This window comes from Lolium rigidum, chromosome 3 (assembly GCF_022539505.1).
Source record: "Lolium rigidum isolate FL_2022 chromosome 3, APGP_CSIRO_Lrig_0.1, whole genome shotgun sequence".
Lineage (NCBI taxonomy): Eukaryota > Viridiplantae > Streptophyta > Magnoliopsida > Poales > Poaceae > Lolium > Lolium rigidum.
The window spans coordinates 411,442,888-411,461,479 of NC_061510.1; the positions used below are offsets into that span (position 1 = coordinate 411,442,888).

The window sequence follows — 18,592 nt, forward strand, 5'->3', positions numbered from 1 at the left end:
TTCTGGAATTAATCATGAAAATTGTGCCTAATTATCCAACAACTTTGACCTTCAACGGGGCCACCCAAGATGGGCCACCACTTGGAAGATGCTCAAGGCTACAGAGACCCAATTTATGGTACATTTGATCTAGTCCAAGTGGAAGAACCAACGAGCACCACTAATTACGGGGTTTCTCGCCATGCCCCGACCTGGTAGGTAGATGCGGGACGCCGCACACCCTCCCGCACAAGCTGGGCCGGTCCAAATGGTTATAGTATTTTTTCATTTTTTTCTCTTGTTTTTTTTTCTTTATTTTTTTTAAATAATTATATTTCCAAAAAACATTTTTTATCTAATTTTTTTTAAATCTGATTTTTTGTTAATGTTGTATATTTTTAAAGTTTGAAAAGAATATGAAAATATCCTTACATCAATCTACTGAGCTCTAATCTAATTCTCAGTAGATTGAGCTCTAGAGAGACCCTTCATATAATGTCACTACTAATAATAATGATTGTGGAAAATGAAGTTCTAGAATAACACTTTGATGATGTAACAAGACTTTACAGTGGTAACTCGTGTGTTTCTTGAGGAAATACATCTTGTTGTGGTTGCAACCCTTGTGCTTTGTCTCCTTAGCTTACTATTCCTAGAGAGAGATACAAGGCATTTTGTAGGAGAAACTCTACAAATTTTAAAATAGGTCCCTCGGGAAGTTCTCTTCGACTTTACTATGGTCGCAGATGTAATCGCCGTATATCTGGTCTTTCTCCAGATAATCCACCCACAAGGTCTCTTTATGGCTACCAGAGATGATGTCATTGTTGCGGTGTCCTTGTGAATATACTTCATCTTCGCCCAACATTTTCTCAAACTCTATGTTACGCCACGGAAACTCTCCTCCTTTGCCGCCGGGTGCACAATCCTGCTCCCCATGCACTCGCAGTAAAGGCAACGGACTTGCTCTGCCACATGGAATTAACCAATTTATCATATAGTTTTTGGATTGTATAAAAACTGATGATAGAGAGTAAGTCACAATCAAAATAGCATACCAGCTCCTGGAAGTGGCACAGCCACGGGACAGCACAACTGCACCCCTGAGCCATCGTTGCGACACTCGGTGAAGAAGAGCACTGGACACGTGCCTACGGTTCGGGTTGCGAGGAAGTTGATGTGGGAGCAAACGGTACTTGTTTTCAAAGGGCGTCACCAGGACAGGGGCATCCACATACTCATTGACACCGCAGAAAACATGGAGCTCGTATTTTGGTACCTAATAACAAACAAAAGCAAGTTGTTAATTACAGATTGTTTTGCCAAATGATATATATTTACATATATGATCCAGCAAGCTAGTCTGTGTAAAAGTAATAATTATCATCACAATCAAATATCAAAGAAAGAATGGCAGGGGCACCAACTTACAAGCACGATACAAATGGTAGCAATCTAAACCAACATCCATGACACAAATGTCAACAATGACAGCAATTCTAACTCAAGGTCAGTTAATTGTGTTTGGTTCCTCCCCACCGCAGACCGCCGAGCTGACTCCTTGTCGGACACCATCCAGAAATTTTACACACACAATAAATTCACCCATCATAAAGAAAAACGTTTGTTCTCAGTTTTTAAAAAATTACATAATTAGGTATAGAATTGATCTCATTCGCCTCATACCTTAAGATTTGCCACTTCACTTGCATCAAGACTGGCTATCACATTCTGACTTGCTTTCAAGAGCCTGTTTCTTCCCTGAGATTGCTCCCCTCGGCGGATCAAAACAACAGAGAAATAATAATTCATAAGAAATTCCATTTATTTTTATGGTATGACATAACCTTTCAATTAGATGCATCAAGTTTAAACATTTAAGTAAACTTCATATAAGAGTTTCCAGCCAATACAATGTAAATTGGACAGAGTTATCCCATATGCGATTGCATTTACTCCCTTCCTTCGGAACTAAGTGACTCAAATTTGTCTAGGTTCGCATGTATCTAGATGCGTTTTATTTATTAGATACATATGAATCTAGACAAACTAAACAGAGGTTGTATCAACCACCTAACTACCAGATATTTCGAATATGGGAGTTTATGCATTGAGCATGGGTGTCATTTCATACACCGTGGCAGCTGCCATAGTTGTATGCAAAAATAATTCTGTCCAGTACAAACTTCAAAGGGGAATGATTTTCTTGGATTAGTACAAACGGGAATGATGGACATCTGTACTACATATTCAGGTTACCTGATAGTGCCATATGGAACAGGCCTAGTCTTATTTATTGCAACAGAAAGGCTAAAACGAAAAGGTATGGTGAAGTATGGGAATGGTGTTTTGGCACATGGGAGCATATGCTCCCTTTATTTTGAAATGTATGTTGCATGCATTTTGAAATTTTAAAAAATTGAAACGAAAAATTCGAACGTATATCTTCACGTGCTACGCGCTCACAAAGTTGTTTCATAAAAATCCGACTTGTCGTGTGACGTGTGTAAAAAAGAAAAAATTCAATGCTGAAAATAAGGTTTTTCAGGAGATAAATTTTCTCTTTTTTACACAGACCACAAAACATATTGGTTCCTCGCGAAACTTGACGAACGTACGTATATTGTGGAGATGTACATGTAGAATTTTTTGTCAAATTTTTTCGATATTTCGAAATATAACTTTTTGATAGAGGGAGCATATGCACCCGGGAGCCGAATTGAATTTCCGGTGAAGTATGGGCATCCATGTGCACCGTAACATTATAACATTTTAAACTATGCTACTACACAATTCTAAAAAATAATTAGGACTTGAAAAGTACTATGTAGCTAATACTTCATCCTCTAAGCACTGAAATACTGCTAGGTTACAACCCAGAAATGTTGTTCAATGGCATCTCACTTTCTAATATAAATAGGATAATTTCATAATGTTGTTCTGTGGACTATATCATTTTTTAATATAATACTACTAATAATAATTGCACATGCTCCATTATACTCAGAATAATTACTTTCGTATAATACTACTACTACTAATAATAATTGTGGACAATGAAGCTCTAGAGTAACGCTTTGATGATGTAACAAGAATTTAGTGTGCTAAGTCGTGTAGTGTTTCTTGAGGAAATACATCTTCCTGTGGTTGCAAACCTTGTGCTTTGTCTCCTCATTATCTAATTCCTAGAGAGAGATACAAGGCATTGTGTAGCAGAAACTCTACATGTCTTAAAGTAAGTCCCTTGGGAACTTCTCTTCGACTTTACTATGGTCGCAGATGTAATCGCCGTATATCTGGTCCTCCTCCAGATAATCCACCCACAAGGTTTCTTTATGGCTACCAGAGATGATGTCATTGTTGCGGTACCCTTGTGAATATACTTCATCTCCGCCCAACATTTTCTCAAACTCTGTGGTACGCCCACGGAATCTCTCCTCCTTTACCGCCGGGTGCACAATCCTGCTCCCCATGCACTCGCAGTAAAGGCAACGGACTTGCTCTGCCACATGGAATTAACCAACTTATTATATAGTTTTTGGATGGTATAAAAACTGATGATAGAGAGTAAGCCACAATCAAAATAGCATACCAGCGCCTGGAAGTGGCACAGCCACAGGACAGCACAACCCCACCCAAGAGCCGTCGTTGCGGCACTCGGCGAAGAACAACACTGGACGTGTGCCTGCGGTTCGGGTTGCGAGGAAGTTGATGTGGGAGCAACGGTACATGTTTTCAAATGGCGTCACCAGGACAGGGGCATCCACATACTCATTGACACCGCAGATAACATGGAGCTCGTATTTGGGTACCTAATAACAAAGAAACGCAAGTTGTTAATTATTACTGATTGTTTTGCAGAAGATATATATTAATATGGTTTCAGCAAGCTAGTCTGTGTAAAATTAAGAGCAAGAGGTTCCCCACGGTATCCTATGGTTGAACTGAGTGATCGAACCCCAGAATCCCGTCGTAATCCCGCCGCCCTTCCTACCCCCCTACTCCCACCGGAGTGGAGGGAGAGATTGAGGAAGCTCTCCACCAAAACACAAAATCCCCCAAAATTTTTGGCCCTCGCCCGTTCCAGATCGAGCCAAATCCTTGAAGGACCTCCAGCGCAGAAGTCTCAGGCGTCGCAAGATGGGGATCTGCGTAGGCCTGTGCCGCCCGTTGCAGCCCATGGTGTTCCGATGGACTCTCAGGCGGACGCCTGGCCGATCGTAGCCATCACGACGGAATACGGAACGGAGCCCCAGCCCAGGAGGTCACCGGTTTTTTGCGGAGCCGAGCAAGGTAAGGATTTAAAGTTCTCTCATGTTGTTATAGAGAAAGGATCAGAGAAGGTGATCGTAGCCTGGGAGCCACGACCTGCTGACCACGTTGTGGAGATAGTGAAAAGGAAAGGGCTATTCGTTCTCCTCAACTTGGAGAAGAGACATAAAACTCGGTCTACGCTATGGATCAATTGGGTTCTGTTTATCTCCACGGGACATGCCAATGACAGTATCTGTTTTGAAACTTTGAAGTGGCCATGGATTAGGAACAGCACAGACCTTCTTCAGCCTACGGATGGCCGTTTCCTCCCGCCTCTACCTGCTCTCTTCAAAGGCGCACAGTACAGTACTCTATTGAGAAGCAAGTATCGTGCAAACACCATGGGAGCAGATCAAAAGACTGTGGTTGCTCCAAACATGATGCTGGTACAAACTCGTGCCAACAATGGTGATGTGACAGAGATCGATGAAGATATCATCACAAACAAGCAGAGGGATAGAATGTGTACTATTGTTCACACAAACAAACATGAGATCGCGGGGCTGCCGGAACAGCCCTGCGGGGATCAATGAAAATTTCTTCTCAGAACTGCCGGGGGCTTGGGAACCAGCCGGCGGTTCAAGGCCTTCAGGAGCTCGTGAAGGCGGAAGAACCCGATATTCTTTTTCTGTCAGAAACAAAATTGATTGAGAAAGAAATGGAGAAATTCCGGTGGATGTTGAACATGCCAAACATGATTGTGATGGATTGCAAGGGGAGAAGTGGAGGGCTTGCTCTCTTTTGGCGCAATGGAGTTGATGTGAGGCTGCGTTGGAAGGGAAGATACCACATTGATGTTGATGTTGTCGAGCAAAATGGTACTAAGTGGAGGTTCACGGGCATATATGGGGAATCAAAACAAGGTTTGAAGGAGAATACTTGGAGGCTACTTAGAACTTTGCATGGTCAATCTGACTTGCCGTGGCTATGCATGGGAGATTTTAACGAGATCCTTTTTGAGCACGAGAAGGAAGGTGGGCTGCCTCGGCCCCCCGGATGCATGGAAGCGTTTAGGAAGGCCTTGGAGGATACTAACTTACATGATTTGGGTTTTGTTGGGGATGTTTTCACATGGAGAAACAATTGGCATGTAGCTGAGGGATATATAAGAGAAAGGCTTGATCGTGCTGTGGCGAATGTGGAATGGAGGTGTTTGTTCCCTTTGTACAAAATAATAAATGGGGATCATCGCCACTCGGACCACCGGCCAGTCACTGCAGTGTTAAACGAACAAGCGATGCCTAGTCGCAGTACCGGGGAGGAGCCTTCATTCCGTTTCGAGGCTGCGTGGTTACAAGAGGAGGACTGTGTCGAGGTGGTAGAAAAGGCTTGGAACTCGGCATTTGAAGAAGGGGAGTGCTCGGTGGCAGAGGCGGTGAAGCATGTTGGGGCAAAGTTATGGCTTTGGGACAAGGAGGTCTTGGGAGAGCTAAAAAATAGAATAAAGAAAGCAAAAAAGGCGCTGGAACAATGTAGAAGGGGTCCAATAACTCAGCAAAATGTTTCACGAGAGCAGGTTCTTCGTTTCAAACTTAGTAGATTGGAGGACCAACATAACACCTTTTGGCAGCAGAGGGCACATGCAAATTGGTTGAAATTTGGCGACCGCAATACAAGCTACTTCCATTCTGTTGCCTCCGAAAGGAGAAAGACAAATTGGATAAAAAAATTAAAGAGAGAGGAGGGAGGAGTTTTGGAGAAGGAGGAAGAGATAGGATCCTATATCACTAACCACTACAAAAGTTTGTTCACGTCCTCTGCAGGTACCATGAATGACGATCTCTTATGTCATGTCCCCAACTCAGTGTCCGAGGATATGAACACATCTTTAACACGTGAGTTTACAGAAGAGGAGGTGAAGGGTGCTCTTGATTCTATTGGCGATCTAAAGGCTCCAGGCCCGGATGGTATGCCTGCAATTTTTTACAAAAGGTTTTGGCATATGATTGGACCGAAAGTTCAAGATGAAGTTATTGAGGTTTTGAATGGAGGATCAATGCCACAGGGATGGAATGTGACAACAATAGTGTTGATCCCTAAAGTTAATTCTCCAGAAAGAATTACAGAGTTCCGTCCAATTAGCCTTTGCAATGTTCTATACAAGATCATCTCAAAAGTTCTTGCAAACAGACTGAAGGTTATTTTACCACACATAATATCTCCTACACAGTCAGCATTTGTGCCTGGACGGATGATCACAGATAATGTCTTGTTGGCATATGAGATCACGCATATGATGCATCGCAAGAAAGGAGGGCGTGACGGCTTAGTGGCAGTAAAGCTGGATATGAGCAAAGCTTACGATAGGGTAGAATGGGATTTTCTGGAAGGCATGATGATCAAAATGGGTTTTGCAACGCAGTGGGTCGAGTTGGTGATGAAGTGTGTCAAGACGGTCTCATATCGCATCAAGGTTAACAGAAACTTGATGAATCCGTTTGTGCCTGAGAGGGGACTACGCCAAGGGGATCCTTTGTCCCCTTATCTTTTCATTATATGTGCTGAAGGTCTGTCAGTGTTACTGAATAAGGCACACGATGATGGAAACATTGAAGGGGTACGCTTGTGTCATGGTGCACCACCGATCAACCATCTCTTCTATGCAGATGATTCTCTCATTATAATGAAGGCAAATGTGAATAGTGCTGAAAGTCTGAAGCAAGTTTTGGCCTTGTATGAAGCCCACTCGGGACAGATGATCAATGCAACAAAATCTTCGGCTATGTTCAGTAAAGGCACATCTCAGGGGGCTAAACAGGCTGTTCTCAACGTTTTTGGAATTCAAAGAGAATCAAGAAATGAGCGTTACCTCGGCCTTCCAGTTCATCTTGGTGTGTCAAAAACCAAAGAGTTTGCTTACCTAAAGGAGAAAATTTGGCAATGCATTCAAGGTTGGAAGGAGAGACTTCTGTCAAAAGCTGGCAAAGAAATCATGATTAAAGCAATAGCCCAAGCGATACCTACCTATGCGATGTCTTGCTTTGATCTCACAAAAGCTTTGTGTGATGAGATTAGTACTATGATCTGCAGATATTGGTGGAGTCAGCAAGATGACAAAAATAAGTGTCATTGGGTGAGCTGGGAAACTATGACGCGGGCAAAGCAGGACGGTGGGATGGGTTTCAGAGATCTACATATGTTTAACTTAGCTATGTTAGCAAGGCAGAGCTGGAGGTTACTGCAGAATCCTGATTCCTTATGTTGTGTGGTGCTAAAGGCGTTGTATTTTCCAGACTCTTCGATTCTGGAAGCAACACCAAGAGCGGGAATTTCCTATAGTTGGCGAAGTATCTTGCATGGCCTTGATCTGCTGAAGGAGGGCGTGATATGGCGAGTTGGGACAGGGGAGCAGATTGATGTGTGGGGTGATCCGTGGATACCCAGGGGTCTAACACGTAAACCAAGAACACCTGACGATCTAGACGAGGACCTAAAGGTGTCAGATCTTCTGAATCCGGTTTCAAATCAATGGGATGTGGATGTGCTTCAAGGTTTGTTTTGCAATGAGGATGTACAGGAGATTCTGAAGATTCCAGTTCGAAGTGGTACAGAGGACAGTGTAGCTTGGCATCCTGATAAAAAGGGTGTTTTCTCCGTTAAATCTGCCTACCACCTAGGCATGCTTTTGAAATCAAATAAAAAAGGAGGGATGGCTGCTTCGTCAGATGAACCTGAAGCTGTACATCCGTTGTGGAAGAAGTTGTGGAATACAAAGTTGCCGGGAAAGGTCAAGATTTTTCTGTGGAGACTAGCTCGCAATAGTCTTCCAACTCGCTTGAACATTCAAAGAAAGAAAATTGATCTTGACACGAGGTGCCCTATGTGTTACCGCATGGATGAGGACGGAGGACATCTTTTCCTAAAATGTAAGAAGGTTAGACAGGTTTGGCGGGCTCTTCTGATCGAGGATGTGCGCCTCTCCCTCCTAGACACACAAGGGCCGATGGCAGTGTTGGAGCAAATTTTAGAGTTGCCCGAGGAGCGCAAAAACCTGGTCCTGATTATGCTTTGGGACTGGTGGACGACAAGGAACAAGTGCAACGCAGGCGAGTTGGAGAGGACGACAGAGCAGGTCTGTCATGTCGTTCAGAGGCACGTGATGGAGTTTGTTCCATGGGTAAAGAGGGTTTTGTCCGAGACGCCAATAAGTAACAATGAAGCATGCTCGAGGTCAGGGTGGGAGCGGCCGAAGGAGAACTTAACCAAGGTAAACTTCGATGCTGCTTTCCACCAATCCACCGCATCGGGAGCATGGGGCTTTGTGGCGCGAACGGATGGAGGAGAATTTGTTGCAGCTGCAGCAGGAAAACTGAGACACCTGCACGATGCGTTGCAAGCAGAAGCTGAAGCTTGCGTTGCGGCAATTGAGGGAGCAGAAGCTCTTGGTTTGCACAGGGTTGTGTTTGAATCAGACTCGCTGACGCTTGTGCAAGCGCTAAATACTAGCAGCCATGAGCTCTCGGCGATTGGAGTTATTCTACGTGAAGCTAGAAGCAATTGCATTGCTGCTTTTGATAGCTTTGATTTTATTTTCTGCCCCCGTAAATGTAACAGCATAGCTCACACTTTGGCTCAATATGGTCTTAGGGCAGAAGATGAATGTGTCGGATGGGCTGATGTTGCTCCTCCGATTGTATCGGATTTGGTGGCCAGCGAATTAGCTGCGTCGTCTGGTTAATAGATTTCAGTTTCCCTGTCAAAAAAAAAAAAAAAAAAAAATTAAGAGCAAGCAATTACCCCATGCTGCTGGCTGTACACATCGATTGCAGATTTCACCATTCTCACGGCTCTATTGTGCTGGTTCCAGAAGTCATCTACAATTGTCATTACAAAAGAGTAATCCCAGGGGCTTAACACGTTGATGTTTTTTGTTTCTTCTGCAATTTTGCTGCTGCTAGTAACAACAGACAGCAATAATTGGTGGATCTTGCCAGGATCATCAAGCTGGAGGACTTGCGAGAAGGCGGACAACACGGTATTTGATGGTCCGAGGAACTCTGCCTGCTGACACGGCTTGGGGTGGTATGCGGCCTTGGCAGCAGCCGCGTAGGCTTCTTCCACAGGTACCGGTGCACCGGAATAGTTGTCAAGTACGGTTGGATCGTCCTGAACAACACGGAGATCTGCCGCAGCCGCCTGTAGTCGGCGCAGGGCTTCACCCGGCGTGAGGGCAGGGTAGCGGGTGCAAAGGAAGGAGACGAGGCCATATAGAGACCGGACTGCGATCCGCAGCAGGGGTTCGGTGCTGATGGCCTCGACCTCCACTTTTTTCTGTAGCGTCAGAGGGTAGGCCTGGCTGTACCAGAGGGTATTAAGGATGATGTTGGAGACGGGGTCGAGCGGTCCGTAGCAGTGGCCGGCGTGGAGCAGGCTGTGGTGGTACTGCGACCGCAGCTTGTCCTTGGGCAGCCTGGCAAGAGCCTGCAGGTAGTATCCATGGATGGTGGTGAGAAGCATGCGCCTGAGTGTCTGCCGCGGCACTGGTGGGAACGTGTCTGTTGTTATAGCTGGAGGAGGGTTGAGGTTGAGGAGGCCACAAGAGGCGCGCCTCAGAATCGTCATCCTCCGCTTTGGCACTGCCGGTGGGTTCATCTCTGGAAGATTGAGCTTGAGGAGGCGACAGGAGGCTAGCTCCCACATTTTGTCCAGGCTGAGAGCCACGGGAGGCCGCTGTTGGTGACGAAGAAGCGACATGATGTGGATTAGGTCAGATGGGTCTTGGGTAACATAGGGGCGTGACAGCTCCTGCAGAGAAGGGGACAGTAGCCTCCAGCCTAGCGAAAAGTGGCGCGGGTTGGGGTGCTGGGCGGCGGCGGCGGCACAGCGGAGCGCCGTCTCGACGGCGGCCACGGTGGCGTCGGACGTAAACCCGAAGGTCCGCTCCATCCCGCGGTGGGTGATGACGAAGCGGGCGGCGACGAGGGGATCCGAATCAGCCATGTTGAGGTACCACATGGCCCTGTAGTTGGTGAGGTAGGGAAAGAGCGCGACCAGGAAGGCGACGAGGCCGTCGAGCGAGCGCTCGTAGATGCACCGTATCAAGGGCCGCCATGGCTCCACCTCCACAGATTCGGTGGGGAGGAAATTGTCGGCGCAGGCGATTGCCTGGCCGACGGCGATGTTGCGGCGCGGGTCCAGCAGCCCAAAGCAGAAGCCGACGTCGACGAGCTTCGCCCCGGCGTAGCAGCGTCGGATCTTGGCGAGGAGCTCGCTCCGGATCCCGCCGCGAAGATCTCTGTCCGCCGACTGTTCGTCGTCCCCGATGCCTAGGTTGTCCGGACCATAGATCCTAAGCCGGCTGTTGCTGCTCGTGCCTTCACCAGCCATCGATGGGTGGATCGTGCAGAAGTAGAAGAATACGATTTGAGGTGGCGGCCGGCGGGGTATATATCCTAGCGCTGGGAGAGGACGGGCTGTTATACTGTTTTGTGTCGGACTTGGTAACAAAGCTTTCATGTCCCGTGTTCCTAAAATCTTTACTTCCCTATAACTTCGCCGTCACTCTCATCTCAATCTTTATTGCTCCGTGTACCTAAAATCGCCATGATTTTATTTTCTCTATCATCTCTACTATTTAAAAAGAATTTGGGTGTCAAGATCACTAGACTAAGTGATCAAGATATCCTGTAACTGATTATATTTATCATAAGCTTCCACAGACAAGGGCAAACAGAAAGCATCGTGTACAACTGATAAACTCAAAAACTCCTTAGCATAGATTAGTCTATCTTTAGCAAAGGAGTGCAGCCTTGGAAATTTTACAGATAGGATATCATCTTGCCACATGTCATCCCATAATAAAATAGAGGAGCCAGAGACAACCTTGCATAATGTCATTGCTCTCCACAAATCCACTAAACTAATCACTCCTCTCCACCAGAAGAAGGACCCAGATACAGATAACGCCTCAACATGAGGCACAATGTCATAATAATAAGCCTCCTTGATCAGCTTTACCCATGGCCAAGGTTTTTTTTCTCGGTAGGCAAAAAATACCGGTGGGTAGCGGTATTCCGGTATTTCAAAAATCTCGGAAATACCGGCCGAGATTTATCAAACCAATTCACTATTTCGTCTAAAATTTATCTAGAAAATAGAAATTTGACCAAATTATTTGAATACCGGAAAATTTCGTTCGGTATTTGTTTTCTCGCTGGTATCCGGTAAAACTGGTTTTCGCTGGAATCTCGGAAATTTCGGCCGAGAAAAAACCCTGCCCATGGCACATCAACATTATTATTGAACTTATCTAGATGCTTATGTAACAAGGCCTTATTTTGGAGCTGCAAAAGTATAATACCCAGTCCACCCTTGTTCTTTGGTTTACAAACCATATCCCGAGTAGCCGAAGAATTCACTCTCTCCTTATTTTTGTCTTTCCTCCAGAAACATCTTTTTCTAGCTTTGTCAATTATCTCAATCACTCCCAAGGGGATAACCAAAGTACACATGAAGTAGGTAGGGAGAGATGACAACACTGAATTGAATAGAATCAAATTGTCCCCATAAGATAGAAAAGACATTGTAGCTGAAAGCCTTCTTTCAATTCTATGAATAATTGGAGAAAAATATCTAACACATGGCTTGGTGGTTCCCCATGGGTGAACCAAGGTAAGTAAAAGGCATAGACCCCAATTGACAATCAAAAACCAAAGCCATGCGATTAGCACCTTGTTGATGGGGATCAAGGATGACTTATGATAGTTGACTTTTAATCCACGGTACCCAGCATATTTATTCAACATCTCTTTGAATAATAATAACTGATCATCTTCTGCTGGCATCAATTATATTGTTGGGAAGGTGAGGTTTAATTCGGTTAGCCAAAGATTTTGAAATAATTTTATAGATAACATTGCACAAACTTATAGGTCTAAAGTCTTGAGGTTGGGTAGTAAGTTGTTTTTTTGGAATGAGAGCTATACTCAACAAGCTTTTATTGAAGGACGAAGGATCTCCCAATAATATTATTGTGGCTCAAGAAATCACTCACTCTTTCTCTTTATCCTCTTGGAAGCAGGAAGGGTTCATGCTTAAAATTAATTTAGCCAAAGCGTTTGACAGGTTTGAATGGAATTTTATTGTCATGACTATGCACGAACAAGGTTTTAGTAATCACTTTATTAATCTTATTAAAGCTTGTATCTCTAACTCTATCTTCTCTGTCATTATTAATGGTAACCATCATGGAAAATTTAAAGGAGAGAGAGGCATACGGCAGGGATGTCCTCTCTCCCCCTACCTTTTTGTGATGGCTATAAATGAATTAGCGTTGGAGTTACAGGAAGAACTTCAGAGAAGAAACCTCCAGGGCGTAACATTGGGACCAAACTCTCCTCCAGTTTTTTCAGTCATGTTTGCAGATGATCTAATAGTATGTGGACAAACGACTCGAAATGAAGCCTTGACTATTTGGAATACAATCAACCGATTCTGCAAGCGCTCAGGTCAGACTCCCAATTGGTCTAATCTTCTATTCTTTTCAGTAAAAATGTCAATGATGAGCATAAGAATTTAGTTAAGCAATTTTTCAGAGTTGAAGAAATGAATTGTCGAACTATCCACCTTGGGCATCCTCTTATTTTACCTGCTAGAAATAGAGCTGCAACTTATGCTTTTATTCTTGAGAAGTTAAAATCTAAGCTTAGCTGCTATAAAGCAAATAAATTATCACATGCAGCTAGACTAGTTCTCATAAAATCAGTTTTATCCTCTTTGCCGGTTTACTACATGTCTAATATTCTGCTTTCCAAGAAGCTTCTAGCAAAAATGAATGCAGTGATTAGGGACTTTTGGTGGACGGGAAACCAACCAAACAACAAGAACAAACCCATTTATCTCAAATCTTGGACAGAAATATGCAAGTCAAAAAAGGAAGGTGGTCTATGCATCAGAAATTTAGAGGCAGTCAATAAGGCGCTTCTTTTAAGTGCTGCCTGGAAAATAGTTACTCTTCCAGATAGCAACACTACTAAAATCTTGAAGGCTAAGTATTTTCACAATACCTCTTTTTGGAAAGCTAATCCCAATATTCCTAAATCCGCTTTCTGGACTTCCATCCTCAAAGTTAGGGACAACCTCATTGATGCTACTACTTATCAATTCTCAAAAGGTAACACTTGTATTTGGACTACTCCTTGGTGCCCTTTTTGGAGAGATATTCACAACCACTTAAACATTCAAGATAGCAATTTCATCTATCCTTCCGTGGTAGCTGATCTTTGGATCCCAAATACTAAAACTTGGAATACAATTTTACTTTCTACTCTTTTTGGTCCTCGAAAAGCTCATGTTGTTGCCAATATTCCGATCTGCAAAGGCAATACTGACGACATGTTACTTTGGAAATATACTTCAAACGGGATATGTAGTTCTAAAAGTGCTTACCAAATCTTTAGTCCCTCGTTCTATGGTCTTAATGCAGGACCCTGCCATGTTCTTTCTGTGCAAGAAAGAAGTATAATGCAGCAAATCTGGAAATGTGACAGTATACCACCAATAATCCAAGTGTTTGGTTGGAGACTGATCAGAGGAGCCATTCTTACCGGAGTGAAAGGAGCAGCAAGATCAAATCATATTAACCACAAATGCACTAGATGTGGTCAAAAGGAAGACGATTTCCACTTGTTCTTTGATTGCAGGTTCAGTCATGCGGTCTGGTTTGCCTCCACTCTAGGACTAAGAGTGCAAGGATTAGTCCAGCTTGGAATTAATCAAGTACAAGATACTATGCACTACATCCTTTCCAACTATAACAGTGATGATGCATTACCAAAAACTCTCACTATTTTGTGGTCCATATGGAAAGCTAGAAATGATCTTCTTTTTAACAGAAAAAACCTAAGTCCTATGCAGGTTCTCTACATGGAAAAAGCATTACAGGTTGAAAAAGATATCCAGACGAACGCGGGAGCAAAACACTATGTTGTTGCAGGTGAAATGAATTCCAGAAGATCCTCTCTGGAACCGGACTTGAATTAGGGTTACCAAGAGCCCAAATATTTATACTGATGGAGCCTGGAAGTGCAAATACACTCCTATATTTGCAGGGTCCACAAACAAGGAAAAGGCGGGTCTTGGCATCTACATCCATTGGGAGGGACCAGATCAACATACTATCTTGGTGCATGCGTCCACCACCAACTTCAGCGCTTCAAGCGGAGGCCCATGCAATGGAATTAGCTGCGTATATTAGCAATCATTTAGATATGGATGAACCCAATTTCCTAATAGACAGTCAAATCCTTGCTGATGCTGCAAGAAGAAGAGATCCAAGAAATCACCCAGGACATTGGACAATAAGACCAAACCTCATGGAGTTCATATATCATACTCAGGGCAGAGATGCAAGAGTCTTCAAGATAAAGAGAGAAAATAATAGTACTCACATAAGGAAGCACATGACACTCTCAACTCTAAATCTTCAGGTCCCTGTAAGTTCAATTGTGCAGGTATTAGGCATCCACATTCTCAGTGTCCAGTAAGAGCTGTTATCAGCTCCCTCAATGTGCTTTCTTGCACATTACTGTCTGTAACTTGTTTATGATCTAATAAATAAAAAAATTACTTGCCAAAAAAAAGATCATCTTCTGCTGGCAGCACTATAATGGTATCATTTGCGTACTGCATTATTGGAAAATCACCATCAATTGGTAGTGGCAATCTTAGAAGCCCCTCCCTGAAAGCAAAATTGACAATGTTCTTCAAGAGCTCCCCACCAAGCACATATAGGAGAGGAGTTAAAGGATCACCCTGTCTATCTCCCCTTTTGCATGCAAAATTGTTTCCAGGAACTCCATTAACAAGCACATAGGAAGAACATGAGGATAAAACCTCTTGACCAATTCTTATGACAGGCTGAGGGAATCCCATACACTTCAAAATTTCCGAAATTGCATGGTGTTAAATAGTATCAAAAACCTTCTCAAAGTCAATCTTAATGATCACACATTTCCTTTTGGACTTATCGCTAAGATGCGGATACTCAAAAGTCTAAGCCAAGCGGCCATGAATGGCTCTGGACATGATAAAATCATATTGATTATCATGGATACATCTATGTTGGAGATATGCCCGAGGGGTAATAATAAAATAGTTATTGTTATATCTTAGTGTTCATGATAAATGTTTACACCCCATGCCATAATTGTATTAACCGGAAACATTGATACATGTGTGTTGTGTAAACAACCAGAGTCTCTAGTAAGCCTCTCATTTAACTAGCTTGTTGATTAATAGATGATCATGGTTTCCTGATCATGAACATAGGATGTTATTACTAACAAGATCATATCATTAGGTGAGATCAAGTCATTAAGTTCAACTTGCTATAAGCTTTCGATACATAGTTACCTAGTCCTTCGACCATGAGATCATGCAAATCACTTACACCGGAAGGATGCTTTGATTACATCAAACGCCATTGCGTAAATGGGTGGTTATAAAGATGGGATTAAGTATTCGGAAAGTGTGAGTTGAGGCATATGGATCAAGAGTGGGATTTGTCCATCCCGATGACGGATAGATATACTCTGGGCCCTCTCGGTCGAATATCATCTGATTAGCTTGCAAGCATGTGACTAGGTCACAAGAGATGACATACCACCGTACGAGTAAAGAGTACTTGTCGGTAACGAGGTTGAACTAGGTATGGAGATACCGATGATCGAACCTCGGACAAGTAAAGTATCGCGTGACAAAGGGAATCGGTATCATATGTAAATGGTTCAATCGATCACTAAAGTTATCGTTGAATATGTGGGAGCTATTATGGATCTCCAGGTCCCGCTATTAGTTATTGATCGGAGAGGAGTCTCGATCATGTTCGCATAGTTCTCGAACCGTAGGGTGACACACTTAAGGTTTGATGTCGTTTTAAGTAGATATGGAATATGGAATGGAGTTCGAATGTTGTTCGGAGTCTCGGATGGGATCCAGGACATCACGAGGAGTTCCGGAATGGTCCGGAGAATAAGATTCATATATAGGAAGTCACAGTCCAAGTTTGGGAGTGGTCCGGTGAATTTATGGAAGGTTGTAGAAGTTTCTAGAATCATCCGGAATAAATCACTATGGAAGGAGGAGTCCCGGAGGGACTCCACTAGCCCTAGCCAACCCACCAAGTGGGAAGGTGGAGTCCATGGTGGACTCCACCAAGGTGGCCGGCCAGACCAGAAGGAAGGGGAGGAATCCCACCTTGTCTAGGTTTCCCAAATTTGGTAAGTTTTGGAGTTGGACTCCAATGTGGTTTTGGGGTAAACCCTAGGGATTTCCACCTATTTAAAGGGGAGGAGAGGGGAGGGGCTGCCTACTACTTGGCCGCACCACCCAAGGGGCACCAAGGCCGGCGCCCAAGAGGACCACCTCTCCCAAACCCTAGCTACTCCCTCTTCCTTCTTCTCCTGCAACGCTTACGGCGAAGCCCTACCGGAGATCTCCACCACCACCGTCACCACGCAGTTGTGCTGGCGGGATTCCGAGGAGGATCTACTACATCCGCTGCCCGCTGGAATAGGGAGAAGGACGTTGTCATCAACACTGAACGTGTGACCTAGTACGGAGGTGCTGCCCGACTGTGGCACCGTCAAGATCTTCTACGCGCTTTTGAAAGCGGCAAGTGATCGACTACATCAACCACGAGATCTTATCTCATAGGCTTTGGAATATTAGAGGGTTAGTCTCACATTCATCTCGTTGCTACCATCTACTAGATTAGATCTTGTCTTGTTATTCGTTCTTGCGGTTGGAATTTTTTTGTTTTCTATGCTACGAATCTCATCAATCTAGTGATCCCATTTTAAATCTATAAGCCACCAGCTTGGTTAAGAATTTGATACAAGTATTTGCAAGAGATATTGGCCTGAAATCACTAACTGTCTTAGTACATTGCTTCTTAGGTACTAGAGTAATGAAAGAACCATTAATATTTTGTAATGAAATATCTCCCCCGTGAAGTTCTTTACAAAGTTAAATGAAATCATCCTTGACCAACAATGCTTGAGAAACATGTTGTTAAAACCATCAGAGCCAGGTGTTTATCTAATTTAATATGCTTGACCACCCCTTCAATCTCCTCTAGTGTAAATTCCATTACCAAGGATTGAAAATTATCAACTGGCTAGATAAACCCATGAATATTAAGAGCTTTAGAGGGTGTGCACTAACATGGTGGTACACCGATGGTAAGAGGAGTTGCGATTTTTCCTCCTCCCCCCATGGATCGCCTTTTCAATTTTTGAAAAAATAAAAGGAAATGATAGAAAATTAAAAAAAATAAAATGGTACAAAATGCCCATGTGTTATGTCATCAAGTTTTAGTGAAAACTTTAAAACATAAATTTCGATATTATGCAAAATGGTGCCACGATGAAAATCTTTTTTTTGTATCGAAATGTATCTACGCGAAATTTCCTATCTAATTACAACAACCTATGATCGTTTAGACAAAACTGGATTTGTCAAATTCAAAACAGAAACAAGAGTTTTCCAGGTTTTAGATTTCGGTGAAAAGAATATAAAAATTTACCCCCGACGCACCACCATATTAGGTGCCGCGGCGGTAACCTAGACTATATATGCAAAACTGGCCCTCTACTTCTTCTTCTTCTTTCTCACTTCTTCCCCTTCTCCTCTTGCCCTCCTCCTCCTCCACCTCTTCTCATTCCTCCTCCTTTTCTCCTCACTGACGACCTCCTCCTCCGGTGACCTCCTCCTTACCGATGGCCTCCTCCTCCTACTCTGGTGACCACCTCCTCCTACTCTGGTGACCACCTCCTCCCCGACGGCCTGCTCCTCCTTCTACTCCTTCTCCGGTGACCTCCTTCTCCCTGACCGTGGCCTCCTCCTCCCCGATAGCCGCCTCCTCCTCCGGTGACCTCCTCCTCCTCCACCTCCGGCCTCCTCGTCATGCTCCTCCACTTCCACCTTCGGCCTCCTCCTCCTCCTCCTACACTAGCGTGGAAATGACAACAAGGCGGCCCACGGCCATGGTTTTCGAGGACAAACCCAGACCTGGTGCGCCGAGGATAACTCGTGTTACCTCCGGTGCACCAACTAGTGCACCAGCAGTAAGGCATTACCACCGGCCTGTTCCCACCGGCGAGCTCTAGTGCGCCGGCAATAAGGCTTTTCCTAGTAGTGTATGCTACCTTGAGCAAACAAGATCATCACTTTTTTCACTTGACGAACATAGCACATGCATTCACTTTATACCTAGTGAGGTAGCAAAAGAAAATGCAAAACCATAATAGATCATGAATTTGTTGTCACTATCCGATCACTAAAATCATGCTACTCCATA

At 44.0% G+C, this 18,592-nt stretch overlaps 1 protein-coding gene across 1 annotated transcript; it reads right to left on the reverse strand.

The window, feature by feature from the left end:
• Positions 1 to 3,209: 3,209 nt before the first annotated feature.
• On the reverse strand, positions 3,210 to 10,620 carry LOC124697865. Its single transcript, XM_047230397.1, has 4 exons — positions 9,840 to 10,620; positions 9,031 to 9,788; positions 3,572 to 3,791; positions 3,210 to 3,481 (listed from the first exon to the last, which is right to left on the reverse strand). The coding sequence occupies exons 1-4, from the start codon at positions 10,618 to 10,620 to the stop codon at positions 3,210 to 3,212; spliced, it is 2,031 nt and encodes a 676-aa protein (XP_047086353.1).
• Positions 10,621 to 18,592: the final 7,972 nt, after the last annotated feature.

Excerpts from the sequence above, each read along its gene's own strand:
- LOC124697865 (XM_047230397.1), bottom strand. The coding sequence starts at position 10,620 with ATGGCTGGTGAAGGCACGAGCAGCAACAGCCGGCTTAGGATCTATGGT. Across the intron at positions 9,789-9,839 it reads GAGGATGACGATTCTGAGGC|ACACGTTCCCACCAGTGCCG; the intron begins GCGCCTCTTGTG and ends CTATAACAACAG. Across the intron at positions 3,482-3,571 it reads TGTGCCACTTCCAGGCGCTG|AGCAAGTCCGTTGCCTTTAC; the intron begins GTATGCTATTTT and ends TCCATGTGGCAG.